The sequence below is a fragment of the Macaca mulatta genome, chromosome 10 (assembly GCF_049350105.2).
Source record: "Macaca mulatta isolate MMU2019108-1 chromosome 10, T2T-MMU8v2.0, whole genome shotgun sequence".
NCBI lineage: Eukaryota > Metazoa > Chordata > Mammalia > Primates > Cercopithecidae > Macaca > Macaca mulatta.
The window spans coordinates 106,980,321-107,004,162 of NC_133415.1; the positions used below are offsets into that span (position 1 = coordinate 106,980,321).

General features: G+C 44.5%; 1 protein-coding gene across 1 annotated transcript; it reads right to left on the bottom strand.

Annotated features, from left to right (window-relative positions):
* Positions 1-1,410: 1,410 nt before the first annotated feature.
* On the bottom strand, positions 1,411-22,469 carry CYP24A1 (cytochrome P450 family 24 subfamily A member 1). The gene is made up of 12 exons (XM_015148746.3): positions 21,425-22,469; positions 21,014-21,204; positions 19,698-19,791; positions 17,728-17,824; positions 13,942-14,033; positions 12,659-12,770; positions 10,595-10,740; positions 6,918-7,084; positions 6,040-6,118; positions 5,353-5,550; positions 5,134-5,254; positions 1,411-2,909 (listed from the first exon to the last, which is right to left on the bottom strand). Exons 1-11 carry the CDS (start codon positions 21,680-21,682, stop codon positions 5,144-5,146), a joined length of 1,545 nt encoding a protein of 514 aa, XP_015004232.1. The 5' UTR covers positions 21,683-22,469; the 3' UTR covers positions 1,411-2,909; positions 5,134-5,143.
* Between the last annotated feature and the right edge of the window lie 1,373 nt (positions 22,470-23,842).

The window sequence follows — 23,842 nt, forward strand, 5'->3', positions numbered from 1 at the left end:
TTCTAGGCAACCTGCTCAGGGAGGTGAGGGGTAGCAGACATGGTCCTTGCTCCACCCTGTGCTCCTCACACCCTTTTGCCAGTCTTTGTGCCCTTCGCCCAGGTTTTTCATGGTTTGCTCCTCATGGAGCCTGCAGCCTTCTTTAAAGACTACCTTCTGGCCACTACAGCCATTTTGCCTGCGTATGTAAAGTCTAGAAGTATCTGGCAGTTTATACCCCAAGGTGCAGCCTGATTTGAAGGAGTGTGGAAGCCCCGCTCCCTGGGCACAAGGAGAACAAAGTGAGCTGCAGTGTACACTCCAGAGCTCCCCAGGGATCAGGCTGGGGCTGGAACTTCATTCAAAACCACACGCTTGTTTGGCTTCTTTCCCTTCCCCATCCTGCTGTCCCCACCGTCGCACAGGTCTCCTCGGGAATCACAACCCTAATGAATCTCGGTGCCGGGGACAGCCCCTGTGGGATCCGAGTCATCAAGGAAGATTTCCTTCAGGAAGTGAAAGCTGGATGGACCTAGATGGTGTGTAGGAGAAGAACAGGCAGAGAAAGAGCGTGTGCGGAAGGTGGCGGCGGGAGGAACCCTCTTGCCAGCATTTAAGGAACAGCAGAAACTGGCAGAAGCCACTGTGGCCTGGGTCCAGAGGCCTCTGGGGGTGGATGATGGGGGCTGAGGCCTGGGGGATCAGTGGGACCTCAGTTGACAGGGCCTGGAAGTGCGGATTGCAGAATCGGATCTTTAGGTAAGAGGAATTGGGGAAGCCCCAGAGGCAGGATGAGACATGATCGGGTTTGGGTTTTGAAAAGACCAATAAGGCAAGTGTGCAAAGAACAGACGGGAAGGAAGCAAGAGAGGACTGAGATCAGCTGGGAGCTCCTGCAGAGGCTAGAGATATTAGTGGTCCAGGCAAGAAATTGTCAGTATTATTCCCAGCCACGGAAGATTTGCCTGTTGTAGGTCTTTCATTGTGAAATGCAAACTTATTCTTGGGAATTAAAGATTCAAACACTGAATGTGGTAGGCAGGGGCTGAAACGGTTCGTAACCTCTACCTGACTAACAAGTGCCAGCCTCCCTTTCATGTCATGGAAGATGCGAGAGAGAACAGGCTCCCAGGCCATTCTACCCCGCTTCCAATCACATAACCAGAGTGTGGTTGATTGTGTGATTGGAAAGGGGGTAGAAATAGAAGTAACCGGACTTGAGAAATATTTAAGCAGCAAAAAAATGGCAAGTTATTTTGCAGTTCCAAGAATACACTTTCAGTAAAACCGCTATTAAAGTCTAGATTTATCTAAGGGTAAATTTTGTGATATAGGGCTTATAGGCCATATAAGAAAATTTTTTACCAGTAAAATAAAGTTTGAATTTGTTTTTATTTTGCTGTAACAAAGGCAATAAAGAGAGGAAGTCTCTCAAATATTTAAAAACTTTTATTTTTACTGTCAGAGAATTTGAAGGTATACAGATGAAATCTGACAAGACATGTGAATTTATAATTCTAAAAATAATTTCACAGCAGAGAGAAAGCATATACCTAGATATGTACACATTTATTACAATATAAAGACATAAATGTATATTTCTGAAACATTCTAAAAACATAATGTAGGAAGAAATATTTATCAAATATACAGAATTATATACAGTATGCATTTAGGAAAAGCAGTAGTAAAAATATGCACAAATAAACCATCTGTAAACACAATTTTTAAGTCTTACAAGTATTACATGCATTTCTATGCATTCTACATTTATGAAATCATATTTTTCCTAGGAGTTCAAATCACAAAACAAATGTTATATAGCAGATCTCTAACTTTTGCATGCTTTATAATTGTCCTATTTAATAGAAAAATTATGGCATGGGAAATCATTTTATAATATTAAAGTCACACTGAATATTTTAAAGCTGTGACTAAACTTTGAAACACTGCCCTCCACCACAGATCCTAAATCAAGTACTGCAAATATTAAAAAAAATGACTGAGGCAAATTACCATTAGAACACACACACATACACAGACACACACACAGACACACACACACGCACGTCTGTGCTTCATATGCACATACACAATTTAAAAATTGTTGCTTCATCCTTACCCTAATGCCATAAAGGAATCACATTAAAAAAATAAAGAATTTTAAGGTCCTCTAACAAAATGATGCCCCAGTGAATCACTAGTCTTATAAGATGTCTGACTTCATTAAAGTCCTTTTAAAAATAGAGGTGTTCTCTAGTTTCCCAATAATGTTTCTATTTCAATTCAGGAAGAACGCAATTTCATGGGAGGCCTGATCACTTTAACGATCATTTAGCTTGGCTTACATTATTAAGCAGGCATTTCCCTAAGTAGTACATTAAAGCAGAGCCACAGTAAATGGATTGTCAGTATTACTCCCAGCCCCAGAAAATTTAGCTGTTGTAGGTCTTTCATTGTGAAATGTAAACTTATTCTTGGGAATTAAAGATTCAGACAGTGAATGTGGTAGCCAGGGGCTGAAATGGTTCGTAACCTCTACCTGACTGACAAGTGCCAGCCTCCCTTTCATGTCATGGAAGATGCGAGAGAGAACAGGCTCCCAGGCCATTCTAAGCACCTGAAGACAGCGCTGACGCAGGTGAAGTGTAAACCAGCAGTGAACCCTGTAGAATGCCTTGAATCCCAGCACTCAGTCCGCTTCCCTGAGTTGGATATGACGTTAACAAATACCACGGTCTAGAAAGACAGTATAGCTTCTGGAACAATTTTGCAGAAGAAAAAATATCAACACCTGGGCCTAAATATTCTTTATAAGCTATTGTATGATGTGGGCTTTTGAAGTTTGCGTTCCGGTAATGCAGAAGCCGTAAGCACCATTTTTGCAGAAAAGTCGAAATGGCTGTTTTGGTCTTGGTTAAAAAAAAAATCTGAAAAAAAAAAAGGTACACCGTAATTATATATCAAAAAAATGTATTTAAACAAGACAAATTATTAGCCAAAAAAAAAAAATGCTAAAACTTAAATTGCCATGGGCTTTTACCAAAGGTGCGGCTTACTGTGATAAACATGCACGCTGTCTTGGCTGAAGACTGGGGTCTCACCACTAAGCTAGAACACTTTCCTTACCCTACTTGATTCAGTTCTGTTGGCTGGGATGCTCAGAATTGGACAAATTTCATAACAGCATCAGACACTTGGTAGAGGAATAATAATGTATTCATTTGGGCCTTGTTCAGAAATTTTATCTGTAATTGCATGTTTCTCTAAATAATCTACCAATTAGCAAATGCTCCTGAACTTGCCACTCGCAAACAGTATTTTCTCTCCAGGCAAATCCCAGGAGGTGCTGCTAACAGAACAAAATGATAGAATCTGGGTTTAAATGCTGACATGTCACTCTCTAAAGCCATATGTTACAAATGTCTTCGTTCCACCACCGGGGGTGGTGGCTCACGCTTGTAATCCCAGCACTTTGGGAGGCCAAGGCGGGTGGATCACGAGGTCAGGATTCGAGACCAGTCTGGCCAACATAATGAAACCCCATCTCTACTAAAAATACAAAAAGTTAGCCGGGCATGGTGGTGGGCGCCTGTAATCCCAGCTACTCGGGAGGCTGAGGCAGAAGAATGGTGTGAACCTGGGAGGTGGAGGTTGCAGTGAGCCGAGATTGCACCACTGCACTCCAGCCTGGGGGACAGTGTGAGACTCCATCTCAAAAAAAAAAAAAAAAAAAGAGCTTTCTTAGGCTAACTTTTGGTCACTTCAATAGTTTTGAATTCATTTTAATGCCTATTAGGAGAACATAACTAGACTTACTAACTTTTAATTTCATTAAGGAAATTATTACTCAGCACAAGGCCAACATATAGTATTAGGCTTATGTTAATTTAAAGGAAATAACTCAGTAAGTATTGAAATAAATAGCAGTTGGTTGGTATATGGATATGGCAAAAGTTGTGGAGGGAACATGAGAACTCCTCTACTGTCAGAAAAAGCATTGAATGGCATACTGCAGAAAAAATATTCTATTGTGTTCAATACAGGCTGATAAATACATACACTTATCGTACAAGTCATTTCATAACACAAACCTAGACCCTAGGGCTAAATAAAGTCTACCGCTCGTGTTTTGTAAAATTTATCAGAACACAGCCTTTGTAGGCAGAATAACGGTCCTCCTAAAATGTGACTGCTCTAATCCCTGGAACATGTGAATATCCTACTTTATATGAAAAAAAGGGCTTTCCAGATGAAATTAAATTTATGAACTTTGAGGTGGGAGACATGATCCTGGATAATATCTTGTCAGACAGAAGCCATATAAGAAGAAAGAGAGATTCAAAGCATGAGAGGGACTCAACCGACCATTGCTACTGGCTTCAGATGGGGAAGGTTTCATGAACCAAGGAATATGGGAAATTTCTCAAAGTTGAGTATAGCCTTCAGCTGACAGCAGCAAAAAAAAAATAAAGACGTCAGTCCTGTAACCATGAAGAATTAAATTCTGCCAACAACCCAAACTAGCAAGAGAATAGATCCTCCTCTAGAACCTCCAGAAAGAGCCCCGACGACACGATACTTTTAGCCTGGAAGAGCCTCATCAGACTTCTGATCTATAGAACTGTAAGATAATACATCTGTGTCGTTTAACTCACTAAATTTTAGTAATTTGCGGTGGGAGCAATAGAAAGCTAGAACATCAGCCCACTCATTAGTTTACAAATTGTCTGTGGCTGCTTTCATGCTCCAAGGTAGTATTAAGAGGATGTGACAAAGACTGTTTGGTCCACAAAACCTAAAGTATTTGCCAACTGGCCCTTCACAGAAAAAGTTTGCCAAGCCTTACTATTCACATGCAAAAACCATGAACAGCTGCTAGCATTTACTGAACACTGAATTGATGCCAGGCTCAGGAATAAGTATTTGGTATTCACATTAAATTTTTGTGATACACACTCTTTGGGTCATCATTTTACAAATTAAAAAAAAAAAAAAAAAAGGAAGCAGAGAGTTTAGGGAACTGCTCAAGGTCACCCAGCAAATTAGAGGTGAGCTGGGATTCAAACCCCAGCCTGGCTGACTTCCCAGCATAGCTCATCCCTCGTCATTCTCCCTACCTTGCAGAGGATAAGGAATCGCCTAGATGCTCACCTGAGGCATCTTATCGCTGGAAAAACACGATGGGGAGCTCCCGGCTGGGCACCAGGGTGCCTGAGTGTAGCATCTCAACAGGCTCGTTGTCTGTGGCCTGGATGTCATATTTGCGGACAATCTGCAATGCGCATGCACACAAAAACAGAATTACCCCTCTCTTCTTCTGCCTTGTGAAATAGCACAGAACATAATTGCAGAAACCAGTAAAGGTTTTACCCAACAAAGAGCCAAATGCAGTTGAAGCTCGGCTAATCGGCGACCAATGCACATTCTTTTTCCAATGCCAAATGGAAGATGCGCAAAGGGATTAATTTTTTCCTTCTCCTGAAGCCAACGTTCAGGTCTAAACTGACTTGAATCTTCAAAATTGTCTTCATCGGATCCCAGCACCTGGGTATTTAGCATCAGCACTGTCTAAAAACACACAGAAACACATAGTATTTAAAATAACCAGAAGATACCTTTGAATGACAACATTTACAAAAGTTGTCACCTTACAAATCAAAAGCCAAATCCACAAATGTATAATAATGATGATTGCCAATATGCACGGAGGCTTAAAATGTGCCAGGTAATAAACAGGTAAAGGGCTTTAAAATTGTGCACAATACTCACAGCAATCCCGTGCGGCAGATTCTGTTATTAAACCCCTTTTACAGTTGAAGTTGAGGCTCACAGAGATTATGTAACTCACTCAAGACAACACAGATAAAGGTGAGACTGAATCCAGGTCTCTGTCTCCATAGCCATTAGTTCTAATTCTATACTATGCAACATTCACTACCATCTCTGTATTTCCAAAATGAATATTTTCCAGTGCAAAGTCTAGGGAGATCTGACGAATATTTGCAAAGTGTATCTTCCAAGGTTTTGTAAGGTGTAGAATATACAAATTCGACTTACTCCTTTGGGTAAAGCATATTCACCCAGAACTGTTGCCTTGTCAAGAGTCCGAGTTGTAAATGGCACACTCGGCGTAAGCCTGAAAACGTAAAATCAAAGATGTCAAGGTGAGCACGAGCACCGTCTAAGTTCTCTCTGAAGTGTCAGTGGGAATGCAGATTGGATTAAATAAGTGCAGCCCAAGTGCATACTCAGAAAGGCAGCATAATCACAGATCTTCCTAAAGAAGTTGTCTTTCTCTTCTCAATAATTGTATTTCTTGTTCCTCTTATCTTCTTGAGTTAGTTAAAACCCCAGTGCAAGGGTGTTTAGTAAACTGTTAACATTGGTTTTCTCTGTACTTCACTCCAGACTTCAATTTGTATGTTTCTATGCTAGCTCTTGAAGCGCGATGTTTGTTCTATGTTTCTCCTATGTACTCTTGACAAAGTTGACAGTATCCTTCTCATCCTAAAATGTTGAGTTTTATTTTCCCAAAAGGATGTAAAAAGAATTTCCAAAAAATGTTTTATACCGGAGGCTCAAAAACAAAGCTGTCTGTACGTCCTATTACATAACAATATAGCTCTTTTGTGAGCTTCCATCTCATAGCCTTCAATCATGCCCCTATCTTAATTAGTGCTTACCGTGTTCATTAGAGTAGCAAGATTATCGAATTAAAGGGGAGGGCACTGACTTTCCAAGATTTAATAGAATTTGCCCAAATGATTTAGGAAATGAGTGCCAGAAAAGAAATATGGCTCCAAAGATTTTTTTGCGGTGTGATAATTGTTTCTAATTAGCTAGGGGAAGCTGTCCATGAGTAGGGGACCCCTTGCTTTGTAATTAAGAGAACAGTGTTCTAACACATTTATATTGGCTCAGAGATAGGCTCTTACCTCATAGATTCTTTCAGACAGGCTTTTAAATATGGCATATTCCTCAAATCTTCTGCCCGTGGCACCTGATTCTCAGGTAATACACTTTGAATTTCCTTAAACAGCTTTTGTTGCACTTTTGGATTACGGGATAAATTGTAGAGAATCCACATGAGACTGTTTGCTGTCTGCAAGCCAAATGGACGTAAACTTGAGTTTTTGTAAATAACTGCATTAAACCACTATTAGCTGAAAAAAGGTATAAGATGCCTACCACCTTATTCTGCAAATATATTAGTGAAGCTTCTTCATGCATCCTTATAGCTATGCCTTTAGAAAATCCAATATATAAAAAAGCAGATTTATTTCATAAAACATATCAATTAAGGATATATTTTAAATTAATTACTGAGGAAACCAAAGTATAATCCTTTAATCAGCTGCTTTAGAACATTTAAATACAGTTTTGTTTTGTTTTGTTTTTGCGATGGAGTCTCACTCTTGCCCAGGCTGGAGTGCAGTGGCACCAGGTCAGCTCACTGCAACCTCCGCCTCTCGGGTTCAAGCGATTCTCCTGCCTCAGCCTCCTGAGTAGCCGGGAGTACAGGCGTCCACCACCATGCCTGGCTAATTTTTGTATTTTTAGTAGAGACAGAGTTTCACCATGTTGGCCAGGCTGGTCTTGGACTCCTGGCCTCAGGTGATCCACCCGCCTTGGCCTCCCAAAGTGCTGGGATTACAGGTGTTAGCCACTGCACCTGACCTAAAATATGGTTTGACACAATAATTGTTCGAACGCAAATGAGTACATGTAAAACTGGTGAAATGAGAATATTAGCGGGTTAAATCAATGCCAATTTTGGGATTGTGACAACGTTTTCTTGTTAGACAGGATGTTACTATTAGGGGAAACGACGGATGCAAGGGATCCCTCTCTATTTTTTCTTAGAACTGAATGTGAATCTACAATGATCTCAAAATAAACATTTAATTAAAAGTTACTTGATACAAAAAACATTGATATAAAAATGGAATAAACAGAGAGGGATGATGATCCTCAGGGTGTTGCTAATGAGAGGCTTTAAGAAAATGTTATAGTGGAAATGGACAAGAAACGGCATTTCTGAAATTTAAAAGTTCCTTTGGCCACACCCTAAAAAGTTACCACAAAAATAAACAGGCACTATCTACACTCGGGGTTTCAACCACATGTAAAGAGCCCTCATACGAGGGTGCCAACACCAAAATAAGAAATTCAAGCATTGAGTTGAGTACTCCAGCTACAGTTTCTGACAAAGGCCTACGCCCTTTTAAGTGGCATCTTTTATTTTGTCTGCACAGGCAATGACTGGAGAAAAAATATTGATGGAAACAGCCAGTGTAGCTTTAAGCTACATAATATTCACCACTAGTATTCATATGTAGTTATTTTTAGGCCGTACTTCGCTAACTTAAGCCAAATATTCCCTGAAAATGATCATTGTGTCCACCTCCACAGACATGAAGGCGCTGTTGCTAAGTGCCATGTGCCACTCACACAAATGAGCAAAGTGCACGACCATTCAGAGACTATGGTTATTTATTATTTTTGGAAGAAGATGCCTCCAAGGCAGGCTTCTTCATGTCAGAGGACTGGCAGCCTCGGCTGCAAATAAACTATAGACGCCATGATTGTAAGAGTCTAATTTACAAAACAGGAAGAGGGTGTAGCCATCAAATTAGATACACTTTCAAATGGCTCTGATTTTCCAAATGTGACTTTCAGAATAGCCAGGACCAAAAAAGAAATGGATTTAACCATATCAGTGAGTCCCTCACCGCAAGTACCAAATAGTTTCCAAAAGGCAGATAACTGTAGCTTTTACCAAAGCCATGTAAGACAGTCTGAGCCTGTAGGGAAAACTGCAGGGGCTAAGCTGCAGCAGCTGATTTGAGGGGAAGTGGCCTGGAAAACCTCGGGGGCACAAACTGTCCTGGACTGACCTCCGTGGAACAGACCGAGCTCACTGACTGGCCTGCTGCACCCACTCTCTTGGCTAAGTTCATCATTCTCCATCCACCAGCCAGAGCCCACTTTCAAAAACATAAATGATCAGGTGATTCCCTTGTTTAAAATGCTGCAAGAGCTTCCCATCACAGGTGCAATCAAATCTAATGCCTTACCCAGGCTGGGCTCACAAGGCTCTGACTAACAAGGCTCATCCAATTCTCCAGTCTCAGCTCTCACCACATTTGCTAGTTCTCCAGCTCCATCCCTCTTTCTGCCCCAGGGCCTTTGCATGGGCCGTTTCCTCTACCTGCAGTGCTCTTCCACCAGGTCTTTCTGTGGCTGGCTCTTCTCATCATTCCAGAGTCAGTTCCAGTACTGCTTTCTCAGACAGGGCTCCCCTTTAATCATCTCCACCCCTCTATATTACACCATCCTGATGGCGTCCTCTGCAATCCATACCACTATCTAAAGTGACCACATCTGTTTGTTTACATGGCTACTGTCCGTCTTCCCTACTTGCATACGCGTTCCATGAGAGTGGGAACCCTTGTCTCTGGTTCATGGTGGTCTCTCAAGAACCTGGAACAGTCCCAGGCATACAGTAGGCGCTCAATAGTTCCTGAATTCATTTATTCAACAAGTATCTATCAGCCACTACTAGATGCCAAGTACTGTTCTATGTCCTGGAATCACAGCAGTGGACAACCCTACGCCATTGCTCTCAGAGAGGTCACATTCCAGTTGAAAATATAAAAGAATAATGGGTGACACTTTACTTTCACCGCTGTAAGGAGCCTCCCAGGGTAAGTAGTTCAATAGGAAAGTGAGCGAGGATGGATTCCCACTTTCAACAGCCTTCTGGAGCATGAGGAGAAATGAGAACCTCGCTATCTCCTGATATAGAAAACCTACCTTTACTTCAGGCAAGAAACAGCACAGAAGGGGAAACACATGGAAAATAAACAACTGCTTTACATTTTGCTTAGGAACTTTAAGATGCATGGAGTAAATGTTGCACTTAGGAGGAGGTTAGTGTGTGTCACTCCCATCACAGCTCAAACCAGTATCCAGGTCAATTCAACCTACCTGAATGCCTATGGCAGGGTTGGTCTGCACTTAGTATCTACTATCCCCTAGGGAGTATCGGCCACATCAGAGACAGAATTTTGGTCTTTACAATGAGCTGTTTCGTTTCAGTTAAAATCCACTTGTCCCAGACTCTTTGGGACTTTGTTTACAATTCTAAGCGATAAAAATATTATTGGCTTGAAAGAGAGTATGCCATTTTTTTTTTTTTTTTTTTTTTTTTACAGTAAGTAACAGCCACAGTTAGGCACTTTGGGGTAACATGTACAACCGAACAAAATACATCCAATTTTGAAAAATCTGGATTCTGTATCTTGCCAGGGCAGGCAACTTTACTGCTCCTGAATTCCTGCAGCAGCGTGCATGGACATCACGACACTCATCACATCCCACTCTGGGTTTTTGTCACTGGGGCACACGAAGTCTCCTCCTACCCAGTGTTTAAGCACAAAAGGCCATGCACGGATGCACAGTGGCATCTAGTATGAGACTTTTCATTTTTGTGAAGTTGGTGCTCAGTGAATCCCGGTGACATGAATGAGATGAATTACTATTTAAAATCTGTCATCTAAAAATTGTACAGACTGTTCATTTAGCAAACTCAAATCCAGCCCACCCTTACCGTTTCCACTGCAGCCAGCTGGAGCTCGGTGACAGCAGCATACAATTCTTTCTTTGAAAGCCGATTCTGGTGATAAATGTCACAAAGGAAATCTGCACTAGGCTGCTGAGAATACTTCTCTAACCGGTTGTCAACACAAGATTTGACTATTAGAGCAGAGAAGAAAGAGAGGAAGTCAGTTGAAAATGAGGATGAGGAAAATCACAAAAGAAGATCTCAGTCCAAAATCCTTCTTGCAATATCTAAATAGTCTTTTCAGGAACACTGACAATTTGTTACACACACTAATTATTGCCTTCTTGTTAAGTCTGCAAGGATTTTTCAATACCCACATGAGTGAGGCTTCTCAAACTTCAATGTGGATAGGAATCACCTAGGCATCTTCTCAAAATGCAGAATCTGAATCAGGGCTTGGGTAGGCCAGGAACTCTGCATTTCTAATAAGCTTCTAGGTGATGCTGATGCCACTGGGCTGCAGGTCATAGTTTTGAGTAGTAAGAGTTTAGATCTTGGGAGAAATAAGCGTAAAAGAAGGTAGGATTTGGGCTCACTTTCAGAATCCAACTTGGACCCAGATATTACTAAGCACACATACCCCACATACATATGCACAAATACACTGCTCGTCCATGTTGACAATAATGGTAAAAATTTCTAATATTTACAACATAAAATCTAGGCGTGCACCTTCATCACTATTAAACAACCACCAGGCTTATTATAATAATGGAAATGGTAATAATAATGGTCATCACATATGGCACAGCAGTTAGAGTTCGAGTCCAGGAAGCCCTCTGTCTGGCTTCAAACCTTGGCTTTGCCATCACCTGGCATGCAATCTTGGGAACGTTTGCTAACTTCTTTTTTTTTTTGAGATGGAGTCTCACTCTGTCGCCCAGGCTGGAGTGCAGTGGCGCGATCTCGGCTCACGGCAAGCTCCGCCTCCCAGGTTCATGCCATCCTACTGCCTCAGCTTCCAGAGTAGCTGGGACTACAGGTGCCCGCCACTACTCTCAGGTATTTTTTTTTTTTTTTTGTATTTTTAGTAGAGACGGGGTTTCACTGTGTTAGCCAGGATGGTCTCAATCTCCTGACTTTATGATCTGCCTGCCTTGGCCTCCCAAAGTGCTGGGATTACAGGTATGAGCCACGGCGCCCAGCCACGTTTGTTAACTTTTATGTGTCTCAGGTACCCCTCTCAGGGCTAACAAAAGGACCTACCTTATAGTGTGTTGTGAGGGTTAAATAAATGTATAAGTGAACAATGCCTAGCATCAAATATCCCCCTTTGTCATGTAGCAGAAACAGCTCTAGTCCACTGAGATACTGTGATATGCCAGGTTTTTATGTTAACTATAATCTGTATTAGACCCAGAAACAGTTACATTGAGGTAGGTACTCTTATTATTATGATTATTTATTATTATTATTCGTCCATTTTAGAGACAAGGCAACTGAAGATGAAAAGGTGATTGCACATTTGGCCAAGCCACCACAACCAGTGACAGAGCTCAACTTGAACTCAGGGTTCCCTGACTCCATAGAGTTTACTTTATTTTTTTTTTTTGAGATGGAGTCTCACTCTGTCTCCCAAGCTGGAGTGCGGTGGCGCAGTCTTGGCTCCCTGCAACCTCCGCCTCCCGGGTTCAAGCAATTTTCCTGCCTCAGCCTCCTGAGTAGCTGGGATTACAGGTGCCCGCCACCATGCCCAGCTAATTTTTGTATTGGTAGTAGAGACTGGGTTTCACCATGTTGGCCGGGCTGCTCTCAAACTCCTGGCCTCAAGTGATCTGCTTGCCTGGGCCACCCAAAGCGCTGGGATTATGCGGGGGAGCCACTGTGCCCCGCCAGATTTTACTTTTAACCACTCTTAATTCCCAAAGAAGACTACAGAAAGCTTGTTACTTAGAATTTGTGTATGCCGGGGCAATCCCAAAACACCTGTGTTTGCAAAACCTAAACGTGGTGATGAGGCCCTGGAGATCACTCCACACCTTCTCTCTGAAGCTCCAGACCCAGGGATGCCGGGCTGGGTCTGGCTGGATGTGAAGGGCGGCCCTTTACCTGATTTGAAAATGGTGTCCCAGGCCAGAGTGTGGTCCTGCCAGACCTTGGTGTTGAGGCTCTTGTGCAGCTCGACTGGAGTGACCATCATTCTCCCAAACGTGCTCATCATCTGAGAGAAATGCAAGCACCTTTTTATTCTGAATTCTCCTTCTCTCAAAGACAACGTTCGTTCTGGAAGAGGAACATTCTAAACCACAGCACCCTGCACTTTTTAAAAGGCTGGAATTACAAGGACGCCCCCGGCTCTCTCTGCACTGGTCCTGGGAGCAATGCCCACACCCCACCTCCACCTCCTTTCAATATTGAAGGTAATATGGGGGATGACTTTCCACTGGACGTGTTTGATAAAAAATTGCAATCTGATGACTGAATTGTAAACAAAAAAAGAGGAAAAACTATAACTTTCATATTCACTTCAATTTCTAATAATTTCCAAGCTTCAGTGATTTCCAAACCAATTTCAGTGTTTATCCTATCTACACACCACCCAAACTATTCAAAACGGTACAATCTGAAACATTTTGGGTTCCTTTTAAAAAGTATTTTAAATCAACTGATCTTTAATTAAAATAGCTCTTTTAACCTTGCCTAATCAAAGAAATAATGGATTTAATGCGCTTCTTTATGTTACGGGCATATATGCAGGGGTCCCCAACCCCCAGGCCATGAACCAATACTGGTCAGTGGCCTGTTAGGAACTGGGCCGCACCGCAGGAGGTGATCAGTGGGCCAGCAACATTACCACCTGGGCTCTGCCTCCTGTCAGATCAATGGCTGCGTCAGATTCTTACGGGAGTGCGAAGCCTACTGTGAATTGCCTATGCGAGGGATCTGGGTTCCACACTCCTTAGGAGAATCTAGTGACTGATGGTCTGTCACTGTCTCCCATCACTCCCAGATGGGACCTTCTCGTTGCAGGAAAACAAGCTCAGGGCTCCCACTGATTCCACATTATGGTGAGTATGTAATAATAATAGAAATAAAGTGCAGAGTAAAATGTAGTGCACTTAAGTTATCCTCCCTCCCCCGCCCCACCACCCTGCCCTGTCCATGGAAAAACCGTCTTCCACGAAACTGGTCCCTGGTGCCAAAAAGGTTGGAGACAGCTGTATATATGCACATCAATATACTAAAATATATAAGGCACATTAAAATGAATACTTAACTAGGGAAATAAAATACGTGTGTATGCCAGTTTTTGGGAAACACTGTGAAGTTCTGTAAAAATCGATCTGTAAAACATCAATCAAGAAAACGGCTCTCTTAAAGAGACGGCTTACTGTTTTGATGGCCATGATGAAGTTCATAGCTTCATCCCCTGCATTCTTCTGGAGAAGCCCAAATCTCTTCTCATATAACACGAGGCAGATACCTGTCATTTAAAATAATCATCACTTTACACAATCACAGCAATGCTGGAGTCTATGTTTAGCTGGCTGTTAAAGACTCAATTCCATGCCTCTTAAAAATGTGGGATTTTCTGAGAAAAGGCAACAGTGCAAGAATATCGAGGAAAAGCAAAGAGTCAGAGAACGGGGACACAATCACTCTCCTTTTCTAGAAATTATCTCCAGGTCCAATGACTCATCACCTTAGAACGTGCTGATCAGAGATCCACTGTCCTGAGTCATGTAAGTCACACAAGAGATCCACTGGCCCCAGCAAAGGTGCCGCAGGGTCAGGTCTACGCTATGCCTCTAACTCAGCTGTGTTTTTAGAGTCACTTATTGGATTCTACTGCCTAAACATAATGAATTGGAAGCCATTCACCAGAGGAGGAGAAGGGAAGGGAATAATTATGTTCTAAACACCCATTACATGCCAGGTACTGGACTAGCACTTTACATAGGGTTTTATTTTTTCTTCCATTTCATCATCTTATTTAGAAGGAACCTTTTTAAAAATAAAATTCTCAACTCTTCATTTCAAAACATTTTACCTACAGAAAAGCTGAAGGAATGGTAAAATGAATACCTGTATCCTCTGAACTCATTAACATCTTGCTGCCATTTCTTTCTCTTTGTGTGTATGTATGCATACAAGTGTATATGTGGCTGTGTGTGCTGAACCATTTGAAAATAATTTTGAGCTCTCAGGACACTTCACCATTAAATATTTAGCAGTAATGTCCTAAGAATAAAGCATTCTCCTACATAACCACAATGTCATTAACATCCCTGAGAACATTAGCAACCATTCCATAAAAAATCGACTGTGTCCCGTTTTAAAATGTTCCCCATTGTCCTAAAAATTATCTCTTGTAACCTTTTTTTTTTTTTTTTTTTTTTTTTTTTAAAAAAAAAGGACACAGGGCCAAGCATAGTGGTTCACATCTGTAATCCCAACACTTTAGGAGGCTGGGGCAGGCAGATTGCTTGAGCCCAGGAGTTCGAGAACAGCCTGGGCAACATGGCAAAATCCTGTCTCTACAAAAAAATAAAAATAAAAATATTAGCCAGGCATGGCTACATGTGCCTGTAGTTCCAGTTACTCTGGAGGCTGAGGTGGGAGGATCTCTTGGGCCCAGGAGGCCGAGGTTGCAGTGAGCCAAGATTGTACCAGTGGCCACTGCACCCTAGCCTTGGTGACATAGTCTAGAAAAAAAAATTATACAGGATTACTGCAGCCACCTTTTTAGTGGTGGATAATTGGCTCTTGACTTATAAAGTGGGAAACTAGGATTAAAAAGGTAAACAACTGGCCTAAAATCATAAACCTGAGGAGTGAGAGTCAATTAGCTTAGTCAGCACCCACATACAACTTTTCCAACTACATCTGTGTTTTCCAAACTCTACTCATTTCTTCCCAGCCTTTCAAGGTTTCGCCACATTTGTGTTCCACAGTGGTTGGTAGGTACACCACTGGGAATATGTGAGACAGCTCTGGGTGGTATATGAACTTTAAAAATAATTAGTTACCCTGAGGGGCACGATGGCTCATGTCTGTAATCCCCGTACTCTCAGAGGTCAAGGCGGGAGCATCATCTGAGCTCAGGAGTGAGACTAACTGGTGGCAAAACCCCATCTCTACTAAAAAACACAAAAGTTAGCCAGGCATGGTGTCTCACGCCTGTAATCCCAGCACTTTGGAAGGCCGAGGTAGGTGGATCACAGGTCAGGTGTTCGAGACCAGCCTGGGCAAAATGGTGAAACCCCATCTCTACTAAAAAATACAAAAATCAGCCAAGCATGGTGGTGTGCACCTGTAGTCCCAGCTACTCAGGAGTCTGAGGCAGGAGAATTGCTTGAACCCAGGAGGTGGAGGTTGCAGTGAGCCAAGATCACACCACTGCACTTCAGCCTGGGGGCAGAGTGAGAGTCTGTTTCAAATAAGTAATAAAAAAGTTATGTATTTTTATATTTATCTATTTATGGCCATATTTCTGACCCTGAATTTATGGAAGTGTTATAGGTTTTCCTTCTCTCTCTTCCAACAGCAGCCACAGTGATCCTCCCAGCAAATCTGCCCATATCGCACTGCTGCTGAATACAATCCACAGCTCCCAGTTACTTACAGGCTCATATTCAAACTCCTGCCCATACAGCTCTCCATGAGCTGGTTGCCAACCCTCTCCCAGCCTCTGTTACAGGATACGCTTGTCATTCTGCACTTTTTCTGTAGGGACATCTTCCTTTCTCCCTTTTCAGCTGGTGAACTCCTACTCAACCATCAGGTCTTAGCTGAGGGGCACCATCTCCGTGAAGCGACCCCTGGCCATGTCCGGCTTAGGTGGCCCTCTCAGATTCTCCCACAGTCCTGAAGGTCCTCAGCCAGGCACTCTCCCACCTGATCACAGCTGCCTGCTCTCCTGCCTGCACCCCCATGGGCAGTGAGCTCTGCCCTTTATTTCCAGAGTAATCTTTGAAGAAAGTGGTCATGTCCTCCCTCCCTTACTTGCACCACCTGAGTCAGACGAGGAGTAAAGTCTTGCCAGGACCTATGAGCTGTGCCCTGTTGGACGCCTGTCTTCTTTCTGACCTCATCTTTCACAGGATCCCCTTCCTCCCAGCTTGTTCATTGTGATCCACTCACTCCAGCACCTTGCAGTTCCTCAAACACGGTGCTCATGTTTCCCCCTCCCGGCATTTGTACTTCCTCTCTCTGCTGCCTGGAACAGTCCTCCACGGGTACCCTCGTGATTTGCTCCTTCCCTTCCTTTAGGACTTACCTCAAATGTCTCCTTACTAAAAAGGACTTGCCCCTCTTTCATTCTTTCATGTTATTTCTTTCTTTCTTTTCTTCTTTCTTTTCTTTTTTCTTTCCTTTCTCTTTTTCTTTCTCTGTTTCCTTCCTTCCTTCCTTCCTTCCTCCCTCCCTCCCTCCCTCCCTCCCTCCCTCCCTCCCTTCTTTCTCTGTCTGTCTCTCTCTCTCTATCTCTCTCTTTCTCTGGAGACGGGGTCTCACACCATCACCCAGACCGTAATGCAGTGGTGCAATCATGGCTCACTTAAGCTTCAACCTCCCGGGGTCAAGCAATCCTCCCACCTCAGCCTCCTGAGTAGCTGGGACTGCAGGCATGTGCCGCCAATCCCGACTAATTTTTGTATTTTTTGTAGAGACAAGCTTTTGCTGTGTTGCCCAAGCTGGTCTCAGAATCCTGGGCTGGCCTCAAGCGATCTGCCCACCTCAGCCTCCCAGAGTCCTGGGATTACAGGCATGAGCCACCGTGCCGACCTTTCATGCTCTTTCTTAACTCCCTTTCTGTTTTCTTTTACTCCCTGGAAGAGTGTATTTGAAAATGTGTTTACTTGTTGACTATCACCTTGTCTAGCATAGAAGCTCCCCAAGGGCAGGAAGGTTATGTGTTGCGTTCATTGTCATATCCCTAGTACCTAGCACAGTGCCAGACACACAGCAAGTGTTCAACACATGTTCGTTGTATGACTCCATAAACAATCCATAGTTCAAGGCATAACTTAAGCACCTAAAAGAAGCATTAAAAGGGCTGCTCTGGCCTTTCCCTAGGCAGCAATAATGCATGTTTACAAAAGCGTTGTCAAAAGAGCCATGTTTTATCTGCAAAATCATCTGCAAAATCAATGAGCAAGACTATGACGACAACTTACTTTCAAACGACCATTTGTTCAGTTCGCTGTACAAGTCTTCAATGTGGCCTCTTTCATCACAGAGCTCATCTATTCTGCCCATAAAATCAGCCAAGACCTTCAAAGAAAACAACCGCAAAAGACACATTTTAAAGCCGTTGAAGGAAAACAAAAGTTTAAAGCTCACTGAGCTAACTTCGGGTCTTGCTACATCGAATATTCACTGGCCATAATGTTATTCATCCTGAAGTCACACTAATTATATATTCTCCCTGGGAATCCACCTCATCCCCTAGCGACCTCGTCCTGGGTTATTTCTTGAAGCCACCCTGAAGCTTAAGTTTCAGCTTTTGATCTAAAAATAATTCTGGCAATTTATGAAAAGGAAAACATTTTTTTTTGTTTTTCTAATCAGAATGGGGAAGTAAACCACAAAGGAATCTGCCAAGCGTCCCTGTTGGCCCAGCATCTCAAGGACTGTGATGCGGCAGCTATCCTGAGGTGTGCCTTTCCACATCTGGGCAAGCGAACGTCTCTTTATTGGTTGGTGGTTGTGTTAAGAATGTTGAACTTGGAACCAGAAGATCCACCGATTCTGGACGCAGCTCCTTCCCTAAGTAGTCTATGACCTTGGGACAGTCACATAAGGCCTTTGGATGCCAGTTTCATAAACCAGAGTTTTCAATAACGAATGTCTCACATTTAATGAGATCCACATGGTACCAAACACTGTACAAAGTGTATTGGCTGATCCTCCCACAACCCCATGAGGTAGTAGGTACTGTCATTACTCATTTCCCATGTAACAGATGAGAAAGCTGAGGCTTAAAGAGGCCAAGTCACTCACTTATGCGCACAGAGCTGATAAGTTGCCATCCTGGAGCCTGCCATGCGCTGGTGTGACCATAGAGTCCACATGTGTGGACTTAGGTTGCATGTTTAATTTGCCCCTGTAGTGCCTTTTAAAGTTCTTTGAATTTGTTACCATTAAAAAATCAAGAGGTTTCGTATGAACATGGGGATTTACCACTACTAGTTTAACAATGTACATAATAAGTACGAGACTTGGAGACACGAGGTCTGCGTTCCGACATGGCAATCATTTGCTGGAACTGGGGCTGCTGTCCCTCCTAGGAGGGGCGCGCACTATCACGTTTCCTGAAATTTTTATTGGGTCTGCCTTATTATTTTATATTAGTCCCGTAGCCCCTGGAAGGTTCTGAGTTTGCAATCCTTCACCTATGTGATCCCATCTGGGGACACATCCAGTTCAAAATAAACATCCAAAGTGAACAGAAGTAGAAAGAGATTACTGTATGCTTAAAACCCCCTTTGACTCTGTGCTGGCAAAGGGGCGATGTCCAGATACTTTAGTATGATACAAAAATATTGTTAAGACCTGTCCAGTATCATTTCAGAGAAAGCCTCACATCAGCTACACTAAATGACTGAGTCTCTGAACACACCATGTCATTTCATGCCTCCCTGTTTTCAGAAGGCTATTGTCTCTTAATGCCTTTCCCCACCTTCTCTGCCTCAGACTCCTGCAAAACCTACCTCAAATATCACTACTTAAGAACTTTACAAGGGTATCTCATTTAACTCTCACAGCAAACCCGGGCAGCAGGAACTGTTACTCCCGTTTTGTAGATGGGAAAACTGAGGCTTAGGGAAGGTAAGTGGTATAGCCAGGTCTCATAGTCAGGGAGTGGAAGGGCTGGGGCTCAAATCCAAGGCTGTAGAATACCAAAGTCCATGCTCCCCATTGCTCCCTCATTGTGATATGACTTTAAAAGAGGGTGAAGGAGGGAGAAATAAGGGTTTGGTGGGGAGGAGGTTGTAGGAAGGAATGGAGAGAAAGAGAAGACCCCCCTTTGAATCACCCAAATTGCATGCTTTTTTTCCTTTGTATTTTGTAGCTGTGACTTGAAGCTCCACCAATATCCCTATGTCCCCAAGAGCCCCAGGAAAGCTGGCCCCAGCCTACAAACCTCATTGATTTTGTTGTCCAGCTTCATCACTTCCACTGGTTTCATTAGTTTCTTTTGAAAGGCACTCCGGACCCGTTGCCAGTCTTCCCCTTCCCTGTGAGAGAAGCAGGAATACATTTAGAGCACATTGAAAAGAAAAGAAGGGAGATGCAGAAATACCCCCAGCTGCAACTTCAGGAACCATAAAATCAAATAAACACTGAGAATCATGCCGAGAAATATCCAGAGAATATTATCATTAGAATATCTGGGATAAAATAGTGATCGTATTTTGACAATAGTTTGACAATAGGAAGCAAAAGCACCTAGTCAAAGACTGCACCAGAAAGTTGAAGTCCAGATAATTTGGGTTCAGGGGTTTTGAGGTGTCCTTGCAGGGAGTGGGGCTGGAAGGCCCGGGGCCAATTCCTAGCCATAAAAGGGGGCATGTGAACACCCCATCACCAGCAACTCAGACCTGTTTGAGGAAAGAATCTTGTCTTCTTTCGACTAATTGGTGTGGGCTTCGTATTTACAAAATATCTCATGTTTAGAATTTTACTATTGCCTCCAAATGATAACATACAGCCAGAGATTCACTGGAGTAATAAGCCTTTTGTGAACGTGTACTTGTATGCACCTGCCCCACAGCAGACCACACAGCCTGTGATGCACCGTGCATTAACAGGGTTTTCAATTCCTCATTATATCCTGGAAAATATAACTATTAGGCATTACAATTTGGGGGTAAAGGTGCTAACTTGTTAAATGCTAACAACTAAAGGCAGAAGAATCACATCCCATTGTAGCACTTACCGACCTAAAACACAACTTTGATATCCCTCCTTATTCCACCTTTACAAGTAGAAATAAGGCATGCCCCGCAATCCTCTGCAGAAAAGGCCACTGTCAAAAGCAAAAGAGGTTAACTCCTGGCTCTTGAGCTTACAAGGTGTTTCAGGGAATTTTAAAGGACAATTTTGTTTGTATAAGATGTTTGCCTGGTACGCTGACTTCAGAACCTCATCCTGCCCAAGAGTCTGAGCACCACAGTTTGTACAACCCTGTTTTGGCCTTTCTTTGATGGGAGGGTGTGGCCCTGCTCTGTTGCCAGAGAGAACGCAGGTGCCCGGTGCACAGCACAGCTTTTCCGTGGACCGACTCTAATCTATACAAGAGCTCAGGGTTGCAATGGCACCGGAGAGGGGCTTTGGTATCCGCCCTACATAAGAAGCATCCAACCCCAGGGAACTCTAACTCCACCTCTTCACAATTTCCAGGCGCCGTCACGCTCATCAGGCCTGGCCGCATGCCCAGGTCCCTCGGATTGGACTCACAGGATCAGCAGCCCGTAGCCTTCTTTGCGGTAATCGCGATAGGCCTTCCACGGTTTGATCTCCAGCCGCTGCGGGTACGCACTCTCGGTGCGGTACAGCGCTTCCAGCAGGCATGGCGAGCCCAGGTGCACCGACTCAAAGGAACCCAACTTCATGCGGAAAATCTTGCCGTACTTCTTGTGGTACTCCACCTGCAGCGGGCCGGGCACAGCGCGGTGTCAGCGCGCATCCTCCGCCGTGGCCGAAGCGCTTTCCCTCCTCCTGCCTCCTTCCTCCTCGGGAAACCGGGTCCCTCACTGCCCAGACGCCGAAGCGCACCGTGCGCCGCGCACGTCGGGGAGGGTTTGGAGCGCCGCTGGGAGGGCGGAACAGGGAGGAGAAAGGGAGTCAGGGGCGCGAAAAGGTATTTACCAGGGTGTCGTGCTGTTTCTTGAGCCCCCCTTTCCAGAGAATCTGCAGCAGGCTACCCAGCAGTGGCCAGCTGGTGGGGCCCGGCAGGGCGGCCGCGTTCTGAGTCTCGCCACCAGCTGTCAGCGGGCAGACTGGCACCTCTCGCGGCTGAGGGGACGTGTACGCCGTAGATGTCACCGGTCTTGGGGGCTGCCTCGGACTGCGCAGCTGCTGCAGGAAGGCGGCAAGCGAGCGGCTCTTGCTGATGGGGGAGCTCATGGCAGCGGGGGACACCGGAGCGCGGGAAGGCACAGGGACGGGGTGGGGTGAGGTTGGTAGGAAGCGCTGGTGGGATTCGGAGCTTAAAGATTCTGGGAAAGGGAGGCAAAGAGGGCCAGCTGGTGTGATGGAGCGGGGTGAGGCGGGACAGGCAGCAGAAAGGACCTCGGCAAGGATGCTCGACGCTGCACCACGCGACAGCCTCAGAGCACTGGTTCCTCCTTGCGCTAGCCACAGGCGCTGCAAGAGGGCAGCCGGGGTCTGGGGACCTCTTGAAAAGGGAACGCTGGGAGTCCTCCTGTTGGTCTGCAAGGCTGACCTCTAGGGTCTGGCTGGAGCCACGGGGAGGAGGTGTCAAGGAGAGTAGATGAGATGCTGCTGGTGCCGCGTTTCCTCCTGTCCCTCTCCATGTTCCTATGTCCGGGGACCATGCATTTATGGAGACCGGGCATGCCCTGGGTGGCCAATGAGCACGCAGAGGAGGGCGGAGTGGCCCCCGGCTGGCCAGGCTCCGAGGGACGCAGGACCCAGAGGATGGGGGTGGAAGGAGGATGGAGTCAGCGAGGTGAGCGAGGGCATCCGGGCCTCAGGTGACCTGGGCTCTGTTCGCCAGGCGCGGGAGGTGGGGTGGGGGCGGCAGACTCCACCCCGGAGATAACCCCCGGGAAGGCACGCGAAGCCCGGAGTTCACCGGGTGTGCGCCGAACGCGCCTCCCTGCCCTCCCCTGGCTGGCAGGAGCCGGCAGCGGCGGCCGTGGTTGCCGCCCTGCGCTTGCACAATCGCGATGCCGGGCGGGTGAGGTCCATGAGTGCGGACCCAGAAAAGCTGCTGGCGTCTGCCAGGGGCCCGGGGAGCCAGATTCCCCCAGCCTGGACTGAAGTGTTTTTTTTTTTTTTTTTTTTTTTCCCTTTATTTTGGAGGAAGTTTGGCTTTCTGCGCCTCCCAGGGTGGGGAGGATTTGAGTCTTACTGAAATGCAACAAAAGAAGAGACTTTCTTAACTTGAGCAAGAAGGGGAGTTTGTAGAATTTCCTTCCTGCTGCTTCATGTTTGGTTGTTTTGCAGATTAAATGAATTAATGCACGTAAAGCGGCAACAACGAAGCCTTGTCCATAGTCAACAGTCAATAAAAATTAGTTGCTGTTGTTATTTCTTTAGGAAGTTAGGAAATGAAGCTTGAGAGCTTGGCTTGCACCCATGTTGCTTGAATTCAGGCTGGGCCACCTCCCGTATGTCCACCGCCCGTCTCTGTTCTTGTACACCGACTACCTTGTGCAAAGGAGGGGCACACAGAGCTCGAAACCACCGTCCCCAATACTGCCCCCCTCCCCCAAGGTGCGTCCTAGGCATCTCCAGTGACAAACATACACAATTTCTAGAGTCATCGCGGCCAGCAAGAGTAGAACTCGCTTTGCTAATTCAGGAAGAGAAGCTGGAGACTTTTGTTGATTGTTTTAAAGTGGCTGGAATCCTTTCAACCTGATCCAATACAAAACTACCACCAGTCAGGGAGGAGCGGAGGGACATTCTGTTTCCTCGCCCTGCTTTTCAGTCACGTGTCTCGGTCATTTTTTGCCCCCAGTGTTGGCAAATCCTTACCTGGTAAATTCTTTTGTAAGCCTCTAGTTTGTTTCTTAAAAATCTTTTGCGGATGGGCGCCTTGGCTCACACCTGTAATCCCAGCACTTTGGGAGGCCAAGGCGGGCGGATCACGAGGTCAGGAGATCGAGACCATCCTGGCTAACACGGTGAAACCCCATGTTAAATTTTTGTAAAAATACAAAAAATTAGCCGGGCGTGGTGGCAGGTGCCTGTGGTCCCAGCTATTTGGGAGGCTGAGGCTGGAGAATGGCGTGAACCCGGTAGGCGGAGCTTGCAGTGAGCCGGGATCTCACCACTGCATTCCAGCCTGGGAGCCAGAGCGAGACTCCGTCTCAAAAAAAAAAAAAAAAAAAAAAAAAAAATTCTTTTGCAGTCCAACTTGAGCTTGAACACCATGATTTCTGATTTGTCTGGAGGGGTTAATGACTGTTTATGTTAATAAAAATAATAGCTATTGATATAAACTTTGTGAATCTTATACATATTTACATATACATTATATGGTATATATGATACAGCATACACTATAGATTATGTTATATGCAATATACACTAAAT

Bases quoted from the DNA above. Each gene is read 5' to 3' on its own strand.
- CYP24A1 (XM_015148746.3), bottom strand. From the start codon at position 21,682: ATGAGCTCCCCCATCAGCAAGAGCCGCTCGCTTGCCGCCTTCCTGCAG. The intron at 14,034-17,727 runs GTAAGTTGTCGT...TTTAAATGACAG, and splicing joins GAACAAATGGTCGTTTGAAA to GTATCTGCCTCGTGTTATAT. The intron at 5,551-6,039 runs GTAAGTCGAATT...GTGTGTTTTTAG, and splicing joins AATATGCTTTACCCAAAGGA to ACAGTGCTGATGCTAAATAC.